The sequence below is a fragment of the Malaclemys terrapin genome, chromosome 18, assembly GCF_027887155.1.
Source record: "Malaclemys terrapin pileata isolate rMalTer1 chromosome 18, rMalTer1.hap1, whole genome shotgun sequence".
Taxonomy (NCBI): Eukaryota; Metazoa; Chordata; order Testudines; family Emydidae; genus Malaclemys; species Malaclemys terrapin.
In genome coordinates this window covers 19571175-19587308 of record NC_071522.1, presented here as the reverse complement: position 1 = coordinate 19587308, position 16134 = coordinate 19571175, and the positions used below count along the sequence as shown (strand labels likewise).

At 59.8% G+C, this 16134-nt stretch overlaps 1 protein-coding gene across 1 annotated transcript in view; it reads left to right on the top strand.

The window, feature by feature from the left end:
- SRRM3 (serine/arginine repetitive matrix 3) overlaps positions 1 to 16134 on the top strand; it is an 84326-nt gene that overhangs the window by 44262 nt on the left and 23930 nt on the right. Inside the window, exons 3-10 of the mRNA XM_054008681.1 lie at positions 137 to 262; positions 2364 to 2444; positions 6735 to 6764; positions 7939 to 8007; positions 10378 to 10413; positions 12935 to 12985; positions 13093 to 13197; positions 14609 to 14786. Coding sequence (XP_053864656.1) covers positions 137 to 262; positions 2364 to 2444; positions 6735 to 6764; positions 7939 to 8007; positions 10378 to 10413; positions 12935 to 12985; positions 13093 to 13197; positions 14609 to 14786 — 676 coding nt within the window. The remainder of the gene's footprint in view (positions 1 to 136; positions 263 to 2363; positions 2445 to 6734; positions 6765 to 7938; positions 8008 to 10377; positions 10414 to 12934; positions 12986 to 13092; positions 13198 to 14608; positions 14787 to 16134) is intronic.

Genomic DNA, 16134 nt, shown 5'->3' with positions numbered 1-16134 from the left:
ACCTCGAACTAGGCCTTTGGCGAGATGCCCCCCCAAGGACAGGCTAGGCACAGGCCTGGGGCGATGGTGGCGTTGGCACGGCCTGGTCTATCGTCAGTGACAAACCTGCTCAAACTGGTTCTTCTCCCTTGGGCAGAGTGATCGAAAACCACCACATGGAGGAGTACTCCATGGAGTACCCAGCGTACGGAGAGGGCTGCCTGCTGCCATGTGACTGCCCAACCGACTGCTACCGAGACCACTGCAGCCACAGAGAGCACAGGTGAGTGGCTGGGGGGCTGGCAGGGGGGCATTTGAGAGTGCCAGATCCATGCCCGGGTCCCCCGGAGAACATGCTTACATTATTGGCACCAGCTCCGCTCCAGGGCTCTTAGGAAACAGGTCACATTCCAACACACACAGCCTTCGAGTGTTTGCAGGCGGCCAAGGGTACACCTGAGAACCAAGCGCTCCTCCCAGTACCACCTGAACTGGGATTCGGGGCCAGTGAGCCGCTCTCAGCCGTGGATTCGACAAATCTTCAACCTGGGAAAGACACAGGAGGCCCGGTTTGGAAAAAGGGTCAGACTGGGACTGTGGCCACATGTGCAGGCAAACGGGGGCCTAATATGTGTGCCCAGTTGCAACAACGACCCACGCCCAGCGGGCAGCTGAATGCGTGCAGAATAGTGCCCAGCCTGTGCCACGAAGCACGGGAATTGCACGTGCCAATCAGGCGTGCAATCATTTGCACGTACATTTTGAGTGTGCAGTAAGAGCTTTCCAAAGGAGGCACGTGGGCTCGCTTAATCCGACCCCCATGGGGGACCATCTAGTTTCCAGTGGCCAAGCAACAGAGCTCCCACTCCTTCCCTTGGGACCCTCCAATGCAATTTAACACCTCCCAGGGCTGGGATGCTTTCTCTAATGTTTAGCCTAAATCTTTCTTTCCTTCCTGTGATCCCATCACTTCTAGCAATGCACACACCCCCGCTTACGCCCTGAGCAGATTTCTCTCCCTCCCAGCTGTTTCCAGCCGCCACACGTTTGCTGACAGTCGTGTACCCACTTAATCAAGCCACGCAGCTTTAGCGCTTTTAATCTTCCCTCGGCAGGCAGTCCTTCCAGCCCTTTGATGGTTCCCCTTATTGCTGCTCTCGGTGGGCTCCCTCCTTCTGGTGGTTAGGTGCAAGGGGGGGCAGGAAAGCCCTTTGAGATGAAAAATAAATGATCATTTCAATGCTGCCAGCCCAGTGCCAAAGCCAGACCTCTGGCTTCCTGCAGAATCTTTCTGCCAAGGCAGGTGCTGCCATGCCAATGCACACATCCACCACAAGGGGTCGCCGCACAGCTTCTGTGTAAGGACACATATAGACACATATCAGTGGGCCTAGAAACCTGGTTCCAAAGGAACAAACTGCCAGCCCCCAAGGAACCCGGTTAGCCTCCTTCAGCAGCAGAAGCACAAGCCCTAAGCTAAAGGGGCACGCGGCAGGCTGGGAGAGCCACGAGAGAGGGACCTGGCCCGAGCACTCCGGACCCGAGCCAAAGCCCAGGGCGGGCCCGTCGGTTTCAAAGAGCTTGGGCTCAGGCCCTGCACCAGTGCATCACACGGACAAGCTGCCCCATCGACCAGTGGGAGCGGTCGAGCCCGGGTGCTCCCAGGCAGCATGGCTGGGTCACGGCAGCAGATGAGTTCAGAACCCAAGCCTGGCGTGTCTCCGTCGGCGGCCATGTCTGCTACCGTGAGCGTCCAGCACCTGCCCGGGTGGGAACACGGTGCGGTGTATTGTACGCGCGCCCGTTACTCCTCTCCTAAGCAATGATCACCTGGAGGCTCGCTGATGAGATTCTGTAATCACCTCCCCCTGCCACATTGGCTTGAGCCTGAGATCTTCAGCGTCACAGTGCTAACCTCTGTTGTTTGAGCTACAGGCACAGCTCTGCTAGCGAGGAGCAGCAGTAGGTTGTTATCCTAGCAGGTAGCAGCGGTAGGTTGTTATCCTAGCGGTAGCAGCAGTAGGTTGTTATCCTACCAGAGAGCAGCGGTAGGTTGTTATCCTAGCGGGGAGCAGCGGTAGGCCGTAGTTTTAACACGTGTTAGCTGGTTACGATAAATTCTAGGCTCCCCCGTAGGGCTGACATCCTCCCGCACATGCTGAGATATAAACAGCTGTGTCTACACTAGCATTTTAACATGTGCTAGTTACTATGTCACCTTGAAAACCCCTTTATCCCTAACAAAGACCTGGCCAGATATACACACTTCTTCCCCCCGACACACGCTGGGGGTGAGGCACCCCCCACCGCTCTGCGCAGGGGCTGGGTCGTGGGGGGGCTCACGGTTACTGCTTCCCGCCCTGAGCCTCTCCCCTCCCCCGCAGGCTGAAGAGGAGGATGAGCAGCTCCCCCTCGCCGCCACCCAAGAAGAAAAAGAAAAAGAAATCGGGTCATCGCCGGAGCCGGTGAGTCACCTGCCTGCCCCGCCCCGCTGCTCTGGCCCGGTCCATGTGCCCCGCCACTGGGAGGGGGATACCAGCCTGACCCCAAGCCAAGCAGGACCCTCAGCCCTTCGCCAGCCGGTTCCCTGGGGACCCCTCACTCCCTTCCCCAGCAACCCTCTCCCTCCCCTCCCCTTCCCCTGTGGGGCTGGGCCAAAGGAGCACAGGGCTCTGCCCCAGTGGAAGCGCCCGGTCTGGGCCGACAGCTGCCCCTGCAATGCCAGAGCCAGGAACTCCTGTGCCTTCCCTATACGGCTGCAGCACCTACCACAATGCTCCCCCTCGCCCCAGCCTGAGGTTCCCTTCTTTGACCTCATCCCTCGTGCCCTGGGCTGGCTCTCAGAGTCCCTGGGACTCCCAGGGGGCAGGGCAGCCCGGGGGTGCTGGCGTTCGCCCTGCAGTGTGACCCTTGGCTTGGATATTCCCCAGCACCTGCCAGAACACCTTCTCTTCCCCCATCGATGCGGCAGCCTGCCCCTCCTCCGGCCTCCCGCCATCCCCCCATCTCCTGCCCAAGCAGCAGGCTCAGGCCTGGCCCGCCGTGGGCCCACAATGACTATGCGGCTCACGCTGCAGCCTCAGCAGGACGCTGACCGGTCAGACTGTGGGGAGGGGAGACTCGGAGAGATGCGCCCCCTGATGCTGGCATTTAATGGGCTCCCTTATCCCTGCTTTACAGATGGGGGAAACTGAGGCACAACGTGGGGGGAAATGCCTTGTCTAAGGTCACGTAGGGTACGTCTACTCTGCAGTGGGAGGCGTCTGCCGCACCTGGTGACCTACCCCAGCTAGCGTTGATCCAGCCAGCTCCAGTAACAATAGCAGCGAAGCCAATGCCGCCACTCGAATAAGTACCCAGGGTTACTGCTGTGGCTAGAACAAAGCGAGCTCAGGGAAACCTACCCGAGCAGCGCTCAGACCTCCCACTGCAGTGTAGCCCTACCCACAGCGAGTCAGTGCCTATGAAACCCGGGAGTCCGGAGTCCCAGCCCAGCCGTTAGCCACGCCGCCTCCCCTGGAAATGACAAACGACCAGGGCTGGTTCCATGGACTGGGGGTGGTTTTATGGCTTCATTACGAGTTTCTTTGGAGTGTTTTCCACCCAGACAGGAAGATGTTGGTGCAAAAAGCTCGCTCGCTTGCTGTCTGTCCCAAGCTGGTGTGCTGACCCCAAGGCCCATATGAATTGGTGGCGACACTGCTGTCTGGCAGGCTCCCAGCCCCTCACAGAAATCCCAGCATTCCCAGGGCAGATGGAGGCAATATTGTCTGTCCCCCTAGAGTCTCTGGGATTGATTCCCCCCACCCTCGATCCTAGGGCTAAATTGACTCCTCGCGTAAAGTAGAGGGACCACCGGGCTGCTCTAGCTTATGCTTGCTGAATCTATCTGCTACGGTCCTGCCTCCCTCTGGCCACCATGTCACGCCCCTGAGCTGCCCCGGTTTGGAGAGCCGAGGTGCTGGGGGGCTCCTCAGCAGCTGTGGGTCCCCTTTTGCACAGCGGTAGCCAAGGATCTGGCCCCCAAAGGGTGAGCGTATTAGAGAGACGGGGGAGTGTGGCAGAGGGGGTGTCTCCCATGACGCGCGATCCGAACTCTAGCCAGGGGTGCCATCCCCTCTCGTTTTGCCCCATGCAGCTGGCCGGGCGGCTCAGGCAGGCGTTAGAATGGGGCTCAGACCCCTGCCTGGGGGATCTGCTGGCCAAGCCCACCTGGCGCACTGCCTGCATGGGGCAGCCAGGGAGGAGAAAGCATCTGTTCCCATAGCTTGTGCAAACAGGCACTGTGGCCCATTCCATGGGCGCCCCCACCCCCAGCTGGTGTGTGCAGACCTGTCCCGCTCAGCCCCGGCCCCTGCTTGGGCCCAGCCCTGCTGTGACACATGCTGAGCCCAATTAGGAGACCGCTCCACCATTGCCAGAATCCCAAACAGAGAGCCCAGGCCTGCGTCTAGAAGGTCCTGATCAGGCCATGCCACGCCCCTTGCCCCATTACCTGGGGGCTCCCCGGTGGGCCTCGGCACGTGGGGGGCAGTCTCTGAGCAGGGGATGTGCCGCCCCATGCCCTGTCCCCGCTGTTCCTCGCATGCCTCGCCCAGCACAGCCACCTCCCCCTGCCTTGGCACCGCTAATGACTGTCTGCAGAGCCTAGCCAGCAACTTTAATGAGCCCGGCCTGGCTGGTGATTAATCAGGGACCGACTGCCTTCCTGTGCCCCAGCCCGGTACTCCCCTGCCAACCCCAACTCCTGCCTTATCCTTGTTCCTCTCCATCCACCCTCTCCCTCTGTTTGTTTGGCTCTCCCCTCCCCGTTCCCTGGGACTCTGTCCCAGACACCACCCCCTGGGGCGTGCCTCCCGCTCCAGCAACAGGTGGATTCGGAGGGAGTCTGACACATTCCTTTTCACCACTTGGCAAGCTTTCACTTGAGAGGGAAGGGCCCAGAAATGGATATGGCGTCACCACTTTAAGAGGCAAGGTGACTCTCTGAATATGCAGAGTTAGGATAATCCGAGCCTGTCAGAAGCCAGCACCGAGCTTTGGGGTCAATGGGAATTAGTCACCCAGCTCCCAGGCATGTTAACAGGACCCCCACAGCTAACTACATTGCCCTTGAGTCTTAAATTCCACCCATCCCACCGGAGTCAGCGTGTGACCCTGTTAGGTGTGAGCGTGGTTCAACTCAGGGGCATGCCATGGGTCCCAGCTGCCACGGGGCGGCAGTGTTTCCCTGTCCTGCCAGGCGTGGCCAAGTGCCCGGTGCTGGATTGCTGGGGTCAGACAGGGCGAGGGGAGGCTGCCTGTAATCCCAGGTGGGAACAAGCTGCTGTGGACCCAGAGACACTCACCGAGGCAGAGAGAGAGGCAGGATTGTTGATAGCGAGATGCTGTGACGGACACACACACACACACACCACTGAGATTGCTATGCGCAGACACACACCGTGAGGTACAACACCGACATACGCACAGATCCAGAGACATGCAGAGAAGGAAAGACACTGTTATGGACACACACACACACACACACAAAGAGATGAAGATAACAGAGCTAGAACTATGCACAGCTCCAGGCATGCACAAACACACACACAACTGCCAGAGGGAAGGACACACACACATCCAGACATGCACACACGCACCTTACAGTAAGGCTCAAATTAGGGTGACCAACATACAACCCATTTTGGCCGGGGCAGTCCCCTTTATAAGCCCTGTCCCGGACGTCCTGACTTTTTTTTGGCAAAACTGGGCATTTGTCCCATTTGCCCTTGCCAGTTGCAAGTTGCTCTGATCAGTTGGCAAGAGTGCCAGCTGATGGGGAGCGGAGGAATGTTTGGGGAGGCCAGTGGCGACACGAGGCGCTCGATGGCGGGGCTCAGGCAGTCAGCCCAGGGTGACGTGGGTCTTGGGGAGTCAGGGAGTCATGGGGCTCAGGTGGACAAACCCAGGCCTGGGCAGTGTGGTGCTCGGGCAGTCGGCCCAGGGGGATGCGGGGCGCGGGGGGTCAGCCCCAGTCCTGGGTGCCATGGGGCTCAGGCGAGCAGCAATGCCAGTTGGCTTGGGACAGCCCCGTGGGAGACGGGGGGTTGTGTGTCCCCTCAGGCAAACGGTGATGTCAGACAGGCAGATCGGACCAGCCCCGTGCGGGGTCCCGATTTTACTTTGGTAAATATGGCCACCCTGGCTCCAATGCAAACTGAGAACAGGCGATAACAGCGGAGGGGTAATTCCCTTCGCCCCCAGTTGCCAAGCACAATCAAGCACGTTCAAGGACCTTTTGTCGCTGTGGCCACTTCCATCCCCTCCTTGTCTGGAGCTGCCCAGCTCTCTCTGCCGCTGGGATCTCTGGCTCCTCTGACGGGCGTTTGTGTGGTTTTTGTCCTGGAACGCACCCAGCCCCGTAATGTTTCCCCTCTCTGCAATGCCACGTCCTAACGAGGCAATTACTGTGCGTGCATGAGATAATCATCGCATGGAATTATGTCATTAGCAGACGTGCCATCAGCCAGCCGAACAAATTTCAGGGCACGTGCTGGGAGCAGGCCCGGCCTGGGGTGGGGAGACTGATGCTCAACATGAGGGTGGTGGTAACTGAGCAGGATTCGGGCCCCGAGCCCTACAGAAAGGGCTAAGTGGAAGGTCCCCATTGGGGGCCCAGCTCCTGAATGGGTCCCAGGCTCTGGCCCTCTGCCCACTGGCAAGACACTGCTGCCACTAACATGTGGTTTATCTGTTTCCTCCCCCAATGTCAGCAAAAAGAGGAAACCCGGATCAGAGCGCAGGTGAGTGACGCGGGAGCCTGCTCCTCCTCCTTCTCCTCCTCGCGGGCCCCCTGAAATGTAAGGGATGGGAGGTGGCAGCAGGCTGGCCATTCTTCCCAGCACAGGGCTCTTCCCTCACTCAAGGTAAGTCCATATTCCCAGAGCTGCAAGCCATGGGCCAAACCCTCGGCTCCCTCCCCAGCTTCTGCTTGGGCCGGGTCCATGTCGAACCCCCGCCGAAGTCAAGCTGTGGGCTCTTCGGCTCAGGAACAGGCGATACGTCACGCCGAGCCAATGCCCTGCGCATCAGTTTGTGCCTCCCTGAACCAGCTGGGTGGGTATCTACGGGCGTCTCACACAGAGATAGACCGGAGCTAGCTGTGATCTAGCTGCCTGAGGAACAATAGCAGTGAGTCTGCCACCAGGGAAGCCTGCAGGGCGGCACTGATTGGCACCAGCTGGCGCCCGCAAGCTGACTCGAGCCAGGATTTGCAGAAGGGCGATTTCAGTGGACGCGCCAGCGCTGAGGGCTTTGGTGAATCCGATTCCAGCTGGTGGATTAAGGTTCCGTAGCCTGGACGCTCTTTGGGGCAGGGGCTCTCAGTTCAGTCTGTGTTTGCACAGCGCCTACTATTAGCATAAATCATAATACTAATTAGGAATCTTTGGCCCATGGGCTTTGTGACCCGTTTCCTGTTAGATCCTGCATGGACCACAAGGTGGCGCTGAGATGCAACAGAAGTGTTTTTAGAGGTGGCCGGAACGTTTAAAAAAACATTTCAATCACATTTTTAAACAAAATTTCAATCAAAAGACCCCCCAGGAAAATCCTTTCCCCCATTTTTCAGACCCTCTTTAATGCTCTTGACTATTTTTGCTGGCTGAGACTTTCTGAGCCACCCAGTGGATTTGAACACCCTGTTATAATTCGGTGTCCAAACCCCTTTGGCCGCTTGGAGGGATCTCAGCCTTTCTCTCTGAAACCTCCCTGCGTCGGGCTGGGTGTGCGCCGGCTCATGGGGACACGGCGCTGGCTGTTCGGGAGGGTTCGGGCCCATGCCGGGTATCCGGGAGGAGGGGGCCGTGTTCTCAGACACTGGTCCTAGCAAACTCTGCGGCCCTAAGGAGGCCCCGTCCCGGGGCAGGAAGGTCCCACCCCACCCACCACTCAAAGGCACCCGTGTTTGCTTTCCAGCTGCGACAGCTCCTCGCCCCTCCGGAAGGAGAAGAAAAAGAAGAATGGGAAGAAACACAGACGAGACAGGTACTGGGCCAGGGAAGCCGCGATCCTTCCCCTCACTGCTCCATCCTTCTCCACCCTCCTTCCCCGGCTCGCTCCCTCCTGGACTGGGCTGGGCCACGCAGCAAAAAGGGTTAATCTGTCCGTGGCTTGGGGGGAAGGGCCAAAGCTCCCCTGGGTGTAATTCGATAGACTCACACCAGGCTCTGGCCCTACAGCTGCTGGTATTGCACTGCGGATCTCTGGGGCCGTGAATAATGCAGGGCAAGCAGCCGCCTGGGCTAAGGCCCTTAAACCTGAACTCAGCGCTCCCTCCTCCCCCTGCCCAGTAATGAAGCCATCCCCCCCGGGATAGGAGGGCAGCGGGATGTTATCAATGACTGGCGCAGAGCAGCCGGTATTTCACAAAGCAATTAGGACATCGCTGGGGAATCCGATGCAGCGGGCAGAGGCTCCAGGCAGCCCCCGCGCCTGCAGCAGGCCCTGGGCGGGGGGAGTTTGGAAGGGCTAGGGGCCGCCCAGGTGCAAATTGCCTCTTGGCAGGAAGCGGGTGGCGTCCTGCGCCCTGAAGGAGAGGTAGGGCTGGGCTCTAACCAATATGGCGGGGCTGCTTAGCTGAGGCTGCAGCCCCCCCGGCCGGTCGTCGGCAGTGGGGATCCACCCTGGGACCTCTGGATCCTGAAGCCGGAGCCTCTCCTGCCTGAGCTAAAAGAGCCCCTCCGTCAGCCACGGCCATAGCGGGCCCGTCAACCTCTCTCCATGGCCCGGCCACCCCTACGGGCGGGCAGAGCGCCACACTGTGTCACGCTGGATCCTGTCCCCCGGCTCTCCGCTGGCGCTGCCTGGCGTCTCCCCGCGGGGGCTAAGGCCCAGACGCCGCCGTGGCGGAAGGAGCGGCTGGCTGCACGGCCAGGGAATGGGTGACACCGAGTCCCTCCTATTCTGCCAGTGAAATCCCAACCTCGCTGAGCCTGTCTCTCCCCTTGAACCTGGGCTTCAGCCTGGACCTCGTTTCACCTCCCTGGGCTCGGCCCTGGTGGACAGAGAGCACCGGGTGCTAATCCCAAGGGCCAACCAAGGAGCGGCATCGGTAGGGTCCAGCTAGAGAGCCCCCTGCCCTCCTTAGATCAATCATGTAGGGTCACCCCCAACCCAGAGACCACACAGGGCAGGGTCGCTTTCCTTTAGATTACACACCCGCCCTTCTGGTTCCGGTGTCTCTCTGCCACTAGCATCCCAAGAGGTACAGCACAACCTGGGTGACCTCAGAGGTGGCTCAGCCAATCCTTCTCCGGCCTGCCAGGCAGCTGACTGATTCCTTTGCACGCTGCCATCTTATTGGCTCAAAGGATTCCAAAGTTTGAATAAATGATCATTAATAAATCTTTGATCCCCCCACCCCGCTCTTTTCGGGCTAACGCCCCAGGGAGGTGTGATCCCAACAACACCTCACTCGTCCCAGCTGGACCAGAACCAGAGAAGATGGCCAGGCTGGCTTAGGGCTTCTAGCATACAGGCGTTTCTGTAATATGCAGCCGTACTTGGGTATTACTACCGTACGTTGAGTGTTCGGCCATCGGCAGCCGTACGCTGGTGTTACTGGGGGACGTTACACTCGGGTGTTACCGTCGCAAGTAGACAGACTTGAGCATTCCTGTTATAAGGAGCCTTGAGCTGCCAGCCCATCAGCTCTCAGAAAGTAACCGGGACAGGGCTGGCTCAACCCTCCAGGCAAGTCCCAGCCGGTATTGGTGGCACAATGTCTCTGAATCAGCACGGAGCCGATGGCCTGGCATGGTGTCGGGGGCGCTGCGCTGGTGAAGGTGGCTTCTTTGGGCCCAGATGTAAAATCCAGGTCCTGGCCCGTTGTGGTGCGTGGAGATTCCATGTTTTGCATGAGTCGGGGCGTTCGCCCCGGGGTCCTGCCTCAGTCCCGGGGCAGGTCATTCTATTCTGAACTAAATCCTCCCCCTCCCCCCGCTACAAGCCCCATTTCAGATGGACACAGGATTCTTCTGCCTCCCCTGTTCCAAACTGCCATGCCATGGGCTGTTTAAACCGCTGCTGCCTCCCACCCAGATTCAGCTGCAAGTGGTTTGCAGGTGAAATGATTTCACCGGAGAGCTGGCTGAAAAACATGGAAATACATTTGTCTGCGGTAGATAACTAGATGGGCAATATCTGGGGCTGGAGGGCTGGGTAGGCAGGCATGTATGGGGACGGTGGATAGAGGGTTTGTAGGGGGGTACGTAGATGCACCACTGAAATATAAGGGCATTGTCCCTCCGCCCAGAGCTCCCTGACTACCAGTTTCCCTTCCCTTGGGGTGTCTGACCCCCTCAGGGCGCATCTCAACCCGTCTGCTTTGTTTCTCTCGTCCCTGTCGTCCCTCAGGTCTGAGTCTGGATCCCGGAAGAAGAGAAGACACAGGTGAGAGCGAACGGTGCAAGAGCCTCACCCCCTAGCTTGGCCCACCCCACCCGCTGGTGCAAACGCGGCACTTTCTCCTCCCTCCTGGCCTCTGCCATCCCAGTGACCGTTCAGGGGTGGCCTGGGTCGGGCAGCATCGTGTGCCCATGGGCTGTCTGACTGTGTCCACACCAAGTGGGTGCGGGAGCAGGGCCAGGCCCATTTGCACCCATCCAGGCAGCAGGATTCCCCCTGCGAGCCAGGAGCAAAGGGGGCTCGGGGTGGAGCTGCCAGACGGTAACGCCCCATCTTCACTTCGCCGCCAGCACCGACCTCCCCTGCTCCACCAGAGGCCACCGGTAAGACGCTTGCAAAGGGTCACTTCCAGGTTGGTCCCGTGCGTACTGGCTGGGCCCAGGGGGGCTCCATTCCGGCCTGGCAGCTCCCAACAGATCCCAGCCTCCTGTGCATTCGGCAAGGCCGGGCTGCTGCGAATGGGCTACATCTGCTCCTCAGCGTGCAGACGTAACGGACTCTCTCCACTGGAACAGGCCCTGGGAGCCACCAGGCCGCTTGTCTAGGCAGCCCGGTGCCCTTCAGATAGCCGGCCCCATGCTTCAGAGGAAGGCAAAGAAATCCACTGTCATGCCTCTGATGTGCCTCCCTGACCCCTACGCTAATTAGAGAGACAAGGTCGGGGAGGGGGATTTTTGATTGGTCCAGCTTCTGTTGGGGAGAGAGACAAACCTTCCAGCTTACGCAGCGGGGGGATCCAGATCCAGGATCCCTCCCCCTGCCCCCCAGCAGCAGCGCCAGATCCAGGATCCCTCCCCCTGCAACTCCCCTGATCCAGGATTCCTCTCCCTGCCCCCCAACAGCACCCCCAGATCCAGGATCCCTCCCCCTGCCCCCCCTGCCCCCCAGCAGCACCCCCAGATCCAGGATTCCTCCCCCAGCAGCACCCCCAGATCCAGGATCCCTCCCCCTGCCCCCAGCAGTACCCCCAGATCCAGGATTCCCGCCCCCCAGCAGCATCCCCGTATCCAGGATCCCTCTCCCTGCCCCCCAGCAGCACCCCCAGATCCAGGATCCCTCCCCCTGCCCCCCAGCAGCATGAAGATCCGTGCCTTATTTCAGGTTGCCGGTCTAACTCCAAGCACATCGCTCCGCTCCGGCTTTGCCCTCTGCCTTGTGTTTTGAAACGAGGCTCAAGTGGGGACGGAAAAGCCAGGCCCTCTACTGGCCCTTCCACTGGGATTCAGTGGGTCCAGGCCTGGGGCAGGGCTAGGCCGGAGCCGGAGGTGTGATTTCCAGCCCAGGGAGACCCACCCGGTCACAGTCGTGTGGGCGCGGTGGAGCCAGGGGCTACCCCCGGAGCACGATCCGCTCCAAGGTGCTGGGGACGTGCTCAGGGCGGATAGTTCCTGCACAGCAGTACTGCTGTTTTTAACCTGCTGTTTCAATCCGCGCTGGCGCGGGTTCCTTCTGAGCTGGAAACGACACCTCCAGCTCCAATGGCGATGTCCCCCTGGCTGGGGGCGGGAGGTTAGGCACGTTGCCTTGTCGAACCCATGGGCTGGCTTTGCGTTGGTACGCTGCTGCCCTCTGCTGGTGGAAACAGCCCCAGAGAAAACTGGAGAGGGGGATACAGTGGGTGAGGGTGGAGCCTTGGGCAACTCCTGGCCTGCCCATGAGAACGGCCTCCGGCTTTGGGGTATGTGGCAGACTTAGAGCCCTGGATACTAAAGCCAGCCGGGATCCTCGTGCTCTGATCTGCGATGCACAGCCCCGGGGAGCCCCCCAGTGATTCTGCATCCAGCCCAATGCCTCTTGCTCGAGCGGGAGCATCTCTTTGAGAAAGACACCCCGTCTTGATGTAAAGACCACAGGTGATGGAGAATCCCCGTGAAACGGAGCCAAGGGTCACGGGAAGCTCTCAGGACGTGGGACCCAGTGTTCGGCAAACCTAGGCTGATCACTGGTTTAGCATCGAAACCGGTGCCAAGCTCCCCCTGTGCTGAAGGAGGTTTGCTTTGAATTTGGAGCGAGGGCGGGGGGGGGGGCGTCTGAACTCAAAATTCAAAGTGGGGGGATTGGAAACCAATCCAAATCACCAGGGATGGGCCAAGGTAAACATGCACCCAACAGTTCAGTGGGGTCTCAGCGCGCCGAATGAGTGAGTCTGGCCGGGATCATTGAAGTGATGATGGGACCAATTCCCTGCTGATTTAAATGGGCGAAACGCCATTGGTGCCGCCCCCATTGACACCAGCAGAGAATTTGCCCCAGCGTGGGGCGTGTGCAGCCTTGTCGGTCTCAGCCCACGCGCTAAGATGGGGATGGGCGTGGCAGAGGTCCTGAGAGGCCTTTTCCGTTGTGTTGCTCCCTCTCCTGGTGCACCGTGTACACCCACGCTGAGCGCCGCGCTCGGGGCTGGCCGGTTGGATGGCAGCTTGGAAGACAACCCCTCCCCATCCACACGTCCCTCTCGGGGCCGGGCCGTGCGCTGCCTCTGTGTTTTCAGTTCTCTGCTGTTCCGTAGGTCCCGGAGCCCCAAGAACAAAAGGAAAGAGAAAAACAAAGAGCGAAAGAGGTGAGGTTTCAGATGCAAGCCCAGGTGAGGTTCCAGGTGGGAGCAGGGCCTTGATTTCTAGCCAGGTCTTTCACCCGCCTCCTCTCCCTTTTCTCTCTCTCTTACAGATCCCCCAGCAACTCCCCAGCGCGCAGAGGCCACAGACACAGCAGTTGCAGCTCTCCCAGCGCTTCGCTCTCATCCGATTACAGCCACTCCAAATCGCCCAGCAGGTAAGCCTGGTCCCCCAAGGAACCTTGGCCTGTCCTGGACCTCGGGCAGGTGGGAGGTGGGGGGAAACTCCACCTCTTGCAAGAAGACTTAAGGCAGCTCTGGGGTGGTGGGGTGGGAAGGGATGGGTGAGGCTGTCAGAGGTGCAGGCTCCCCACTTTAGACCTGGCTCTCCCCTCCCCTTGTGTTATGGGGCGAGAAGAGGGGGGCTGGTTCTGATCTCCCAGCAGCGCGCAGCACCACCAGCCTGGCACTCTTTCCGAAAGCCCCAGCGCCTGGAGTCGGGGCATTTCCAGCCCTGGCAGGTCTGGAGAAAAGCTTAGAAATGTGACCCCTGAAGGCTCCAAAACCAGACAGCAAATAGAGCCCCAAACGGTTGGGATTTTTTTTTTAAACAAATCTGAATTTTACGCCAATCTCATGATCTGGGGAGGTGACTCTAGGGTGACCAGATGTCCCGATCTGATAGGGACAGTCCCGATTTTGGGGTCTTTTTCTTATATAGGCACCTATTACCCCCCACCCCCTGTCCTGATTTTTCACATTTGCTGTCTGGTCACCCTACCTGACTCATGCTTTTGGAGCAGTCGGGGCTGAAGGAGTGACCTCAGTGGAGTCCCAGTGACGTACAATGCCACAAGTGAGGTCAGAATCAGGCCCGTCATGCGTGTACGTGGGTATGTGTGCGTACACAGCTGTGGAGAGGTATCTGTGTGTGCGTAACAGGATGGCCTGCCCCTTTAAGGGACAGGTGGCTTTAGCTGCCTCTCAGCTGGAGGGGGCGGGACTAATGGGGTCATGTGACAGCCTGGTAAACACCTGGGCTTTAAAAGGGCAGAGGGCTCAGTGTGGGGAGGAACCACAGGGAGTGTGTGGGCTGCTGTGGCAGGTCCTGAAGCGGGGTCTGGAAGGGCTCCAGAGAAGCAGCCGGGAGTCAGGGCTCTGTCCCAGAGCAGAGGGACTGGACGGGAGCCCAGAGGGCTGGAGCTGAGCCCGCAGGATGGGTTGAAGAGAGGCCCAGCGGGTGGAAGAACCTTTTGTTTGTTTGGCCGTTTGTTACCCTGGGAGGGGTTAAGGTTTAGTGAGTCACTTGGCCAGAGGGCTCAGCTGTGGCACCACCTCCAGCCTGTGTGGGAAGGCAGCAGGGGTGGGGGCCCATGTTGGAGGGGGAAACTGAGTCAGGGGACACTTGCAGCACCATGCATGGCCAGCCGGGGGCACTGTGGGGGACAGCCCCGCCGGTGACTGTGTGTATGTGTATATATAATGCCGCTCAGGGAGATGCTCGCCTTCAGGAAGTACTGGAGCTATGCCAGCCTGCCTCTTCCCTGCCCCCAACCACAGCTGCCCTCACCCCCCTCGCCTCTCCTAGGAGCCCGCCCGCAGTCATCTGCCCTCCGCTTTCTCCTGCAGACTAACCCCCAAGCACAGAGAGGACGGACACAAGCCCAGCAGCCTCCGCTCCAGCCGCAGCCCGTCCTCCTCTCGCACCTGGCACAGCCGCTCGGCCACGCCGCACCAGAACGGGCACAAGGGCAGCGCCCAGAACGGCCGGCACAGCCACGGCACCCCGGGCGAAAAACAGCAGGATGTACGTATGCTCTTCTGTTACCACCATTCGCCCCCTCCCTGCCCTGCCTTCCTCCCCCCCCATCATCTACCCTCCTCCTTCACTCACTACGCTCAGCGCTTGCAAAGCCAGAGCTGGCAAACTCAGCCATGCAAGCCCAGCTCTCGGCGTGGGGCAGGGCCAGAGGCCTGGCCTGTCTGCCAGACAGGCCGTGCCATGCACTGACCCCCCCCGTCCCTCGCCCCCTCCATCACCATTGACATGTGCCCTGGGCCTAGGCCTGGGCAGCCCGTTGCACTGCTGGGGGACTGGACATGTGTGGCCGGAGGGGCGTGTGGCGTGGGTGGGAGCAGGAAGCGCTTTTCTGAGGTTTATTTCACGGCTCTCGTCAAGATTTCCCAATAAACACCCCTGAGCGGAGCAAAGAGCGGGGCTTTTCCAGCTGCCCCCTCCTCACTGACTCCTCCCAAGGGCGCCGAGGAGGGGCGGGGAGCATTCAGTGCCATCTTCCGCCCTGAGTGGCGTTTCCCGGTGGGCCCAATTCAGTAACCGGGGGGAGCAGCATCTCTGATACAGGTGGCGAACGTTGGTCACCACCCTCCCCACGATGCATCTGGCTTAGCTGGAATGGCAGAAGCCCGCTTAGGAAGGAGCCCAGCGGCAGTAGAGTCGGGGAGCTCACTGTGGCCGGGAGCCCTCAACTCACATCCACCGGGATCCTCCCCCACCGCCTTCCCCTCTAACTCCACTCTCCGATCCTTCCCCATGGCCACGCCCTGCCGCCCTTACTCCATGGAAGTCAATGGAGCGAGCAAGGCCTGCAGCCTAGTGTCCCCACAACCTGTAGGTCTGGCTAGCTAACCTCAGCCCTTCTGCGTGAGCAGGGGCTGGAGAGATGTTGGCTATTCCTCTTGTGTCTGGGGACTTCATGCCCACTTTGGCTACAGCCTCCTTCCTCGCACAAAGCTTGGGGCCTTTCCCGAGAGCCATGGGGCCCTGGTGGTTGGTAGGAAGACTTGGTTTCTCTCCATGTAGAGCTCAACCCCTGGGAGCCTGAAAAAGTCAAGGGGGGAAAAACCTGGTAGAAGCTGCAGAGCTTCTCCTGGTATCATGCGAGATGGTGAGTCCCCCCCAGGAGCCTAAGCCAGGCCTTTCTCGCTCAGAACTGGACCTGGCTTCAGGCGGAGAACCTTGGCTGGGGTTCAGGGCTGTCCCCAAACCGGGCGAGTTTCATGTGGTTTGGGGGTTTCATGACGAAAGTTGCCCACAGAGCTCAAACCTGCCATGACTCCCACGGGACTGTGCTCCTGTTCCGATGGATCCATGCAGGATGGAGCCCAAAACTCCTCCTGAACAGACTTCTTATTGA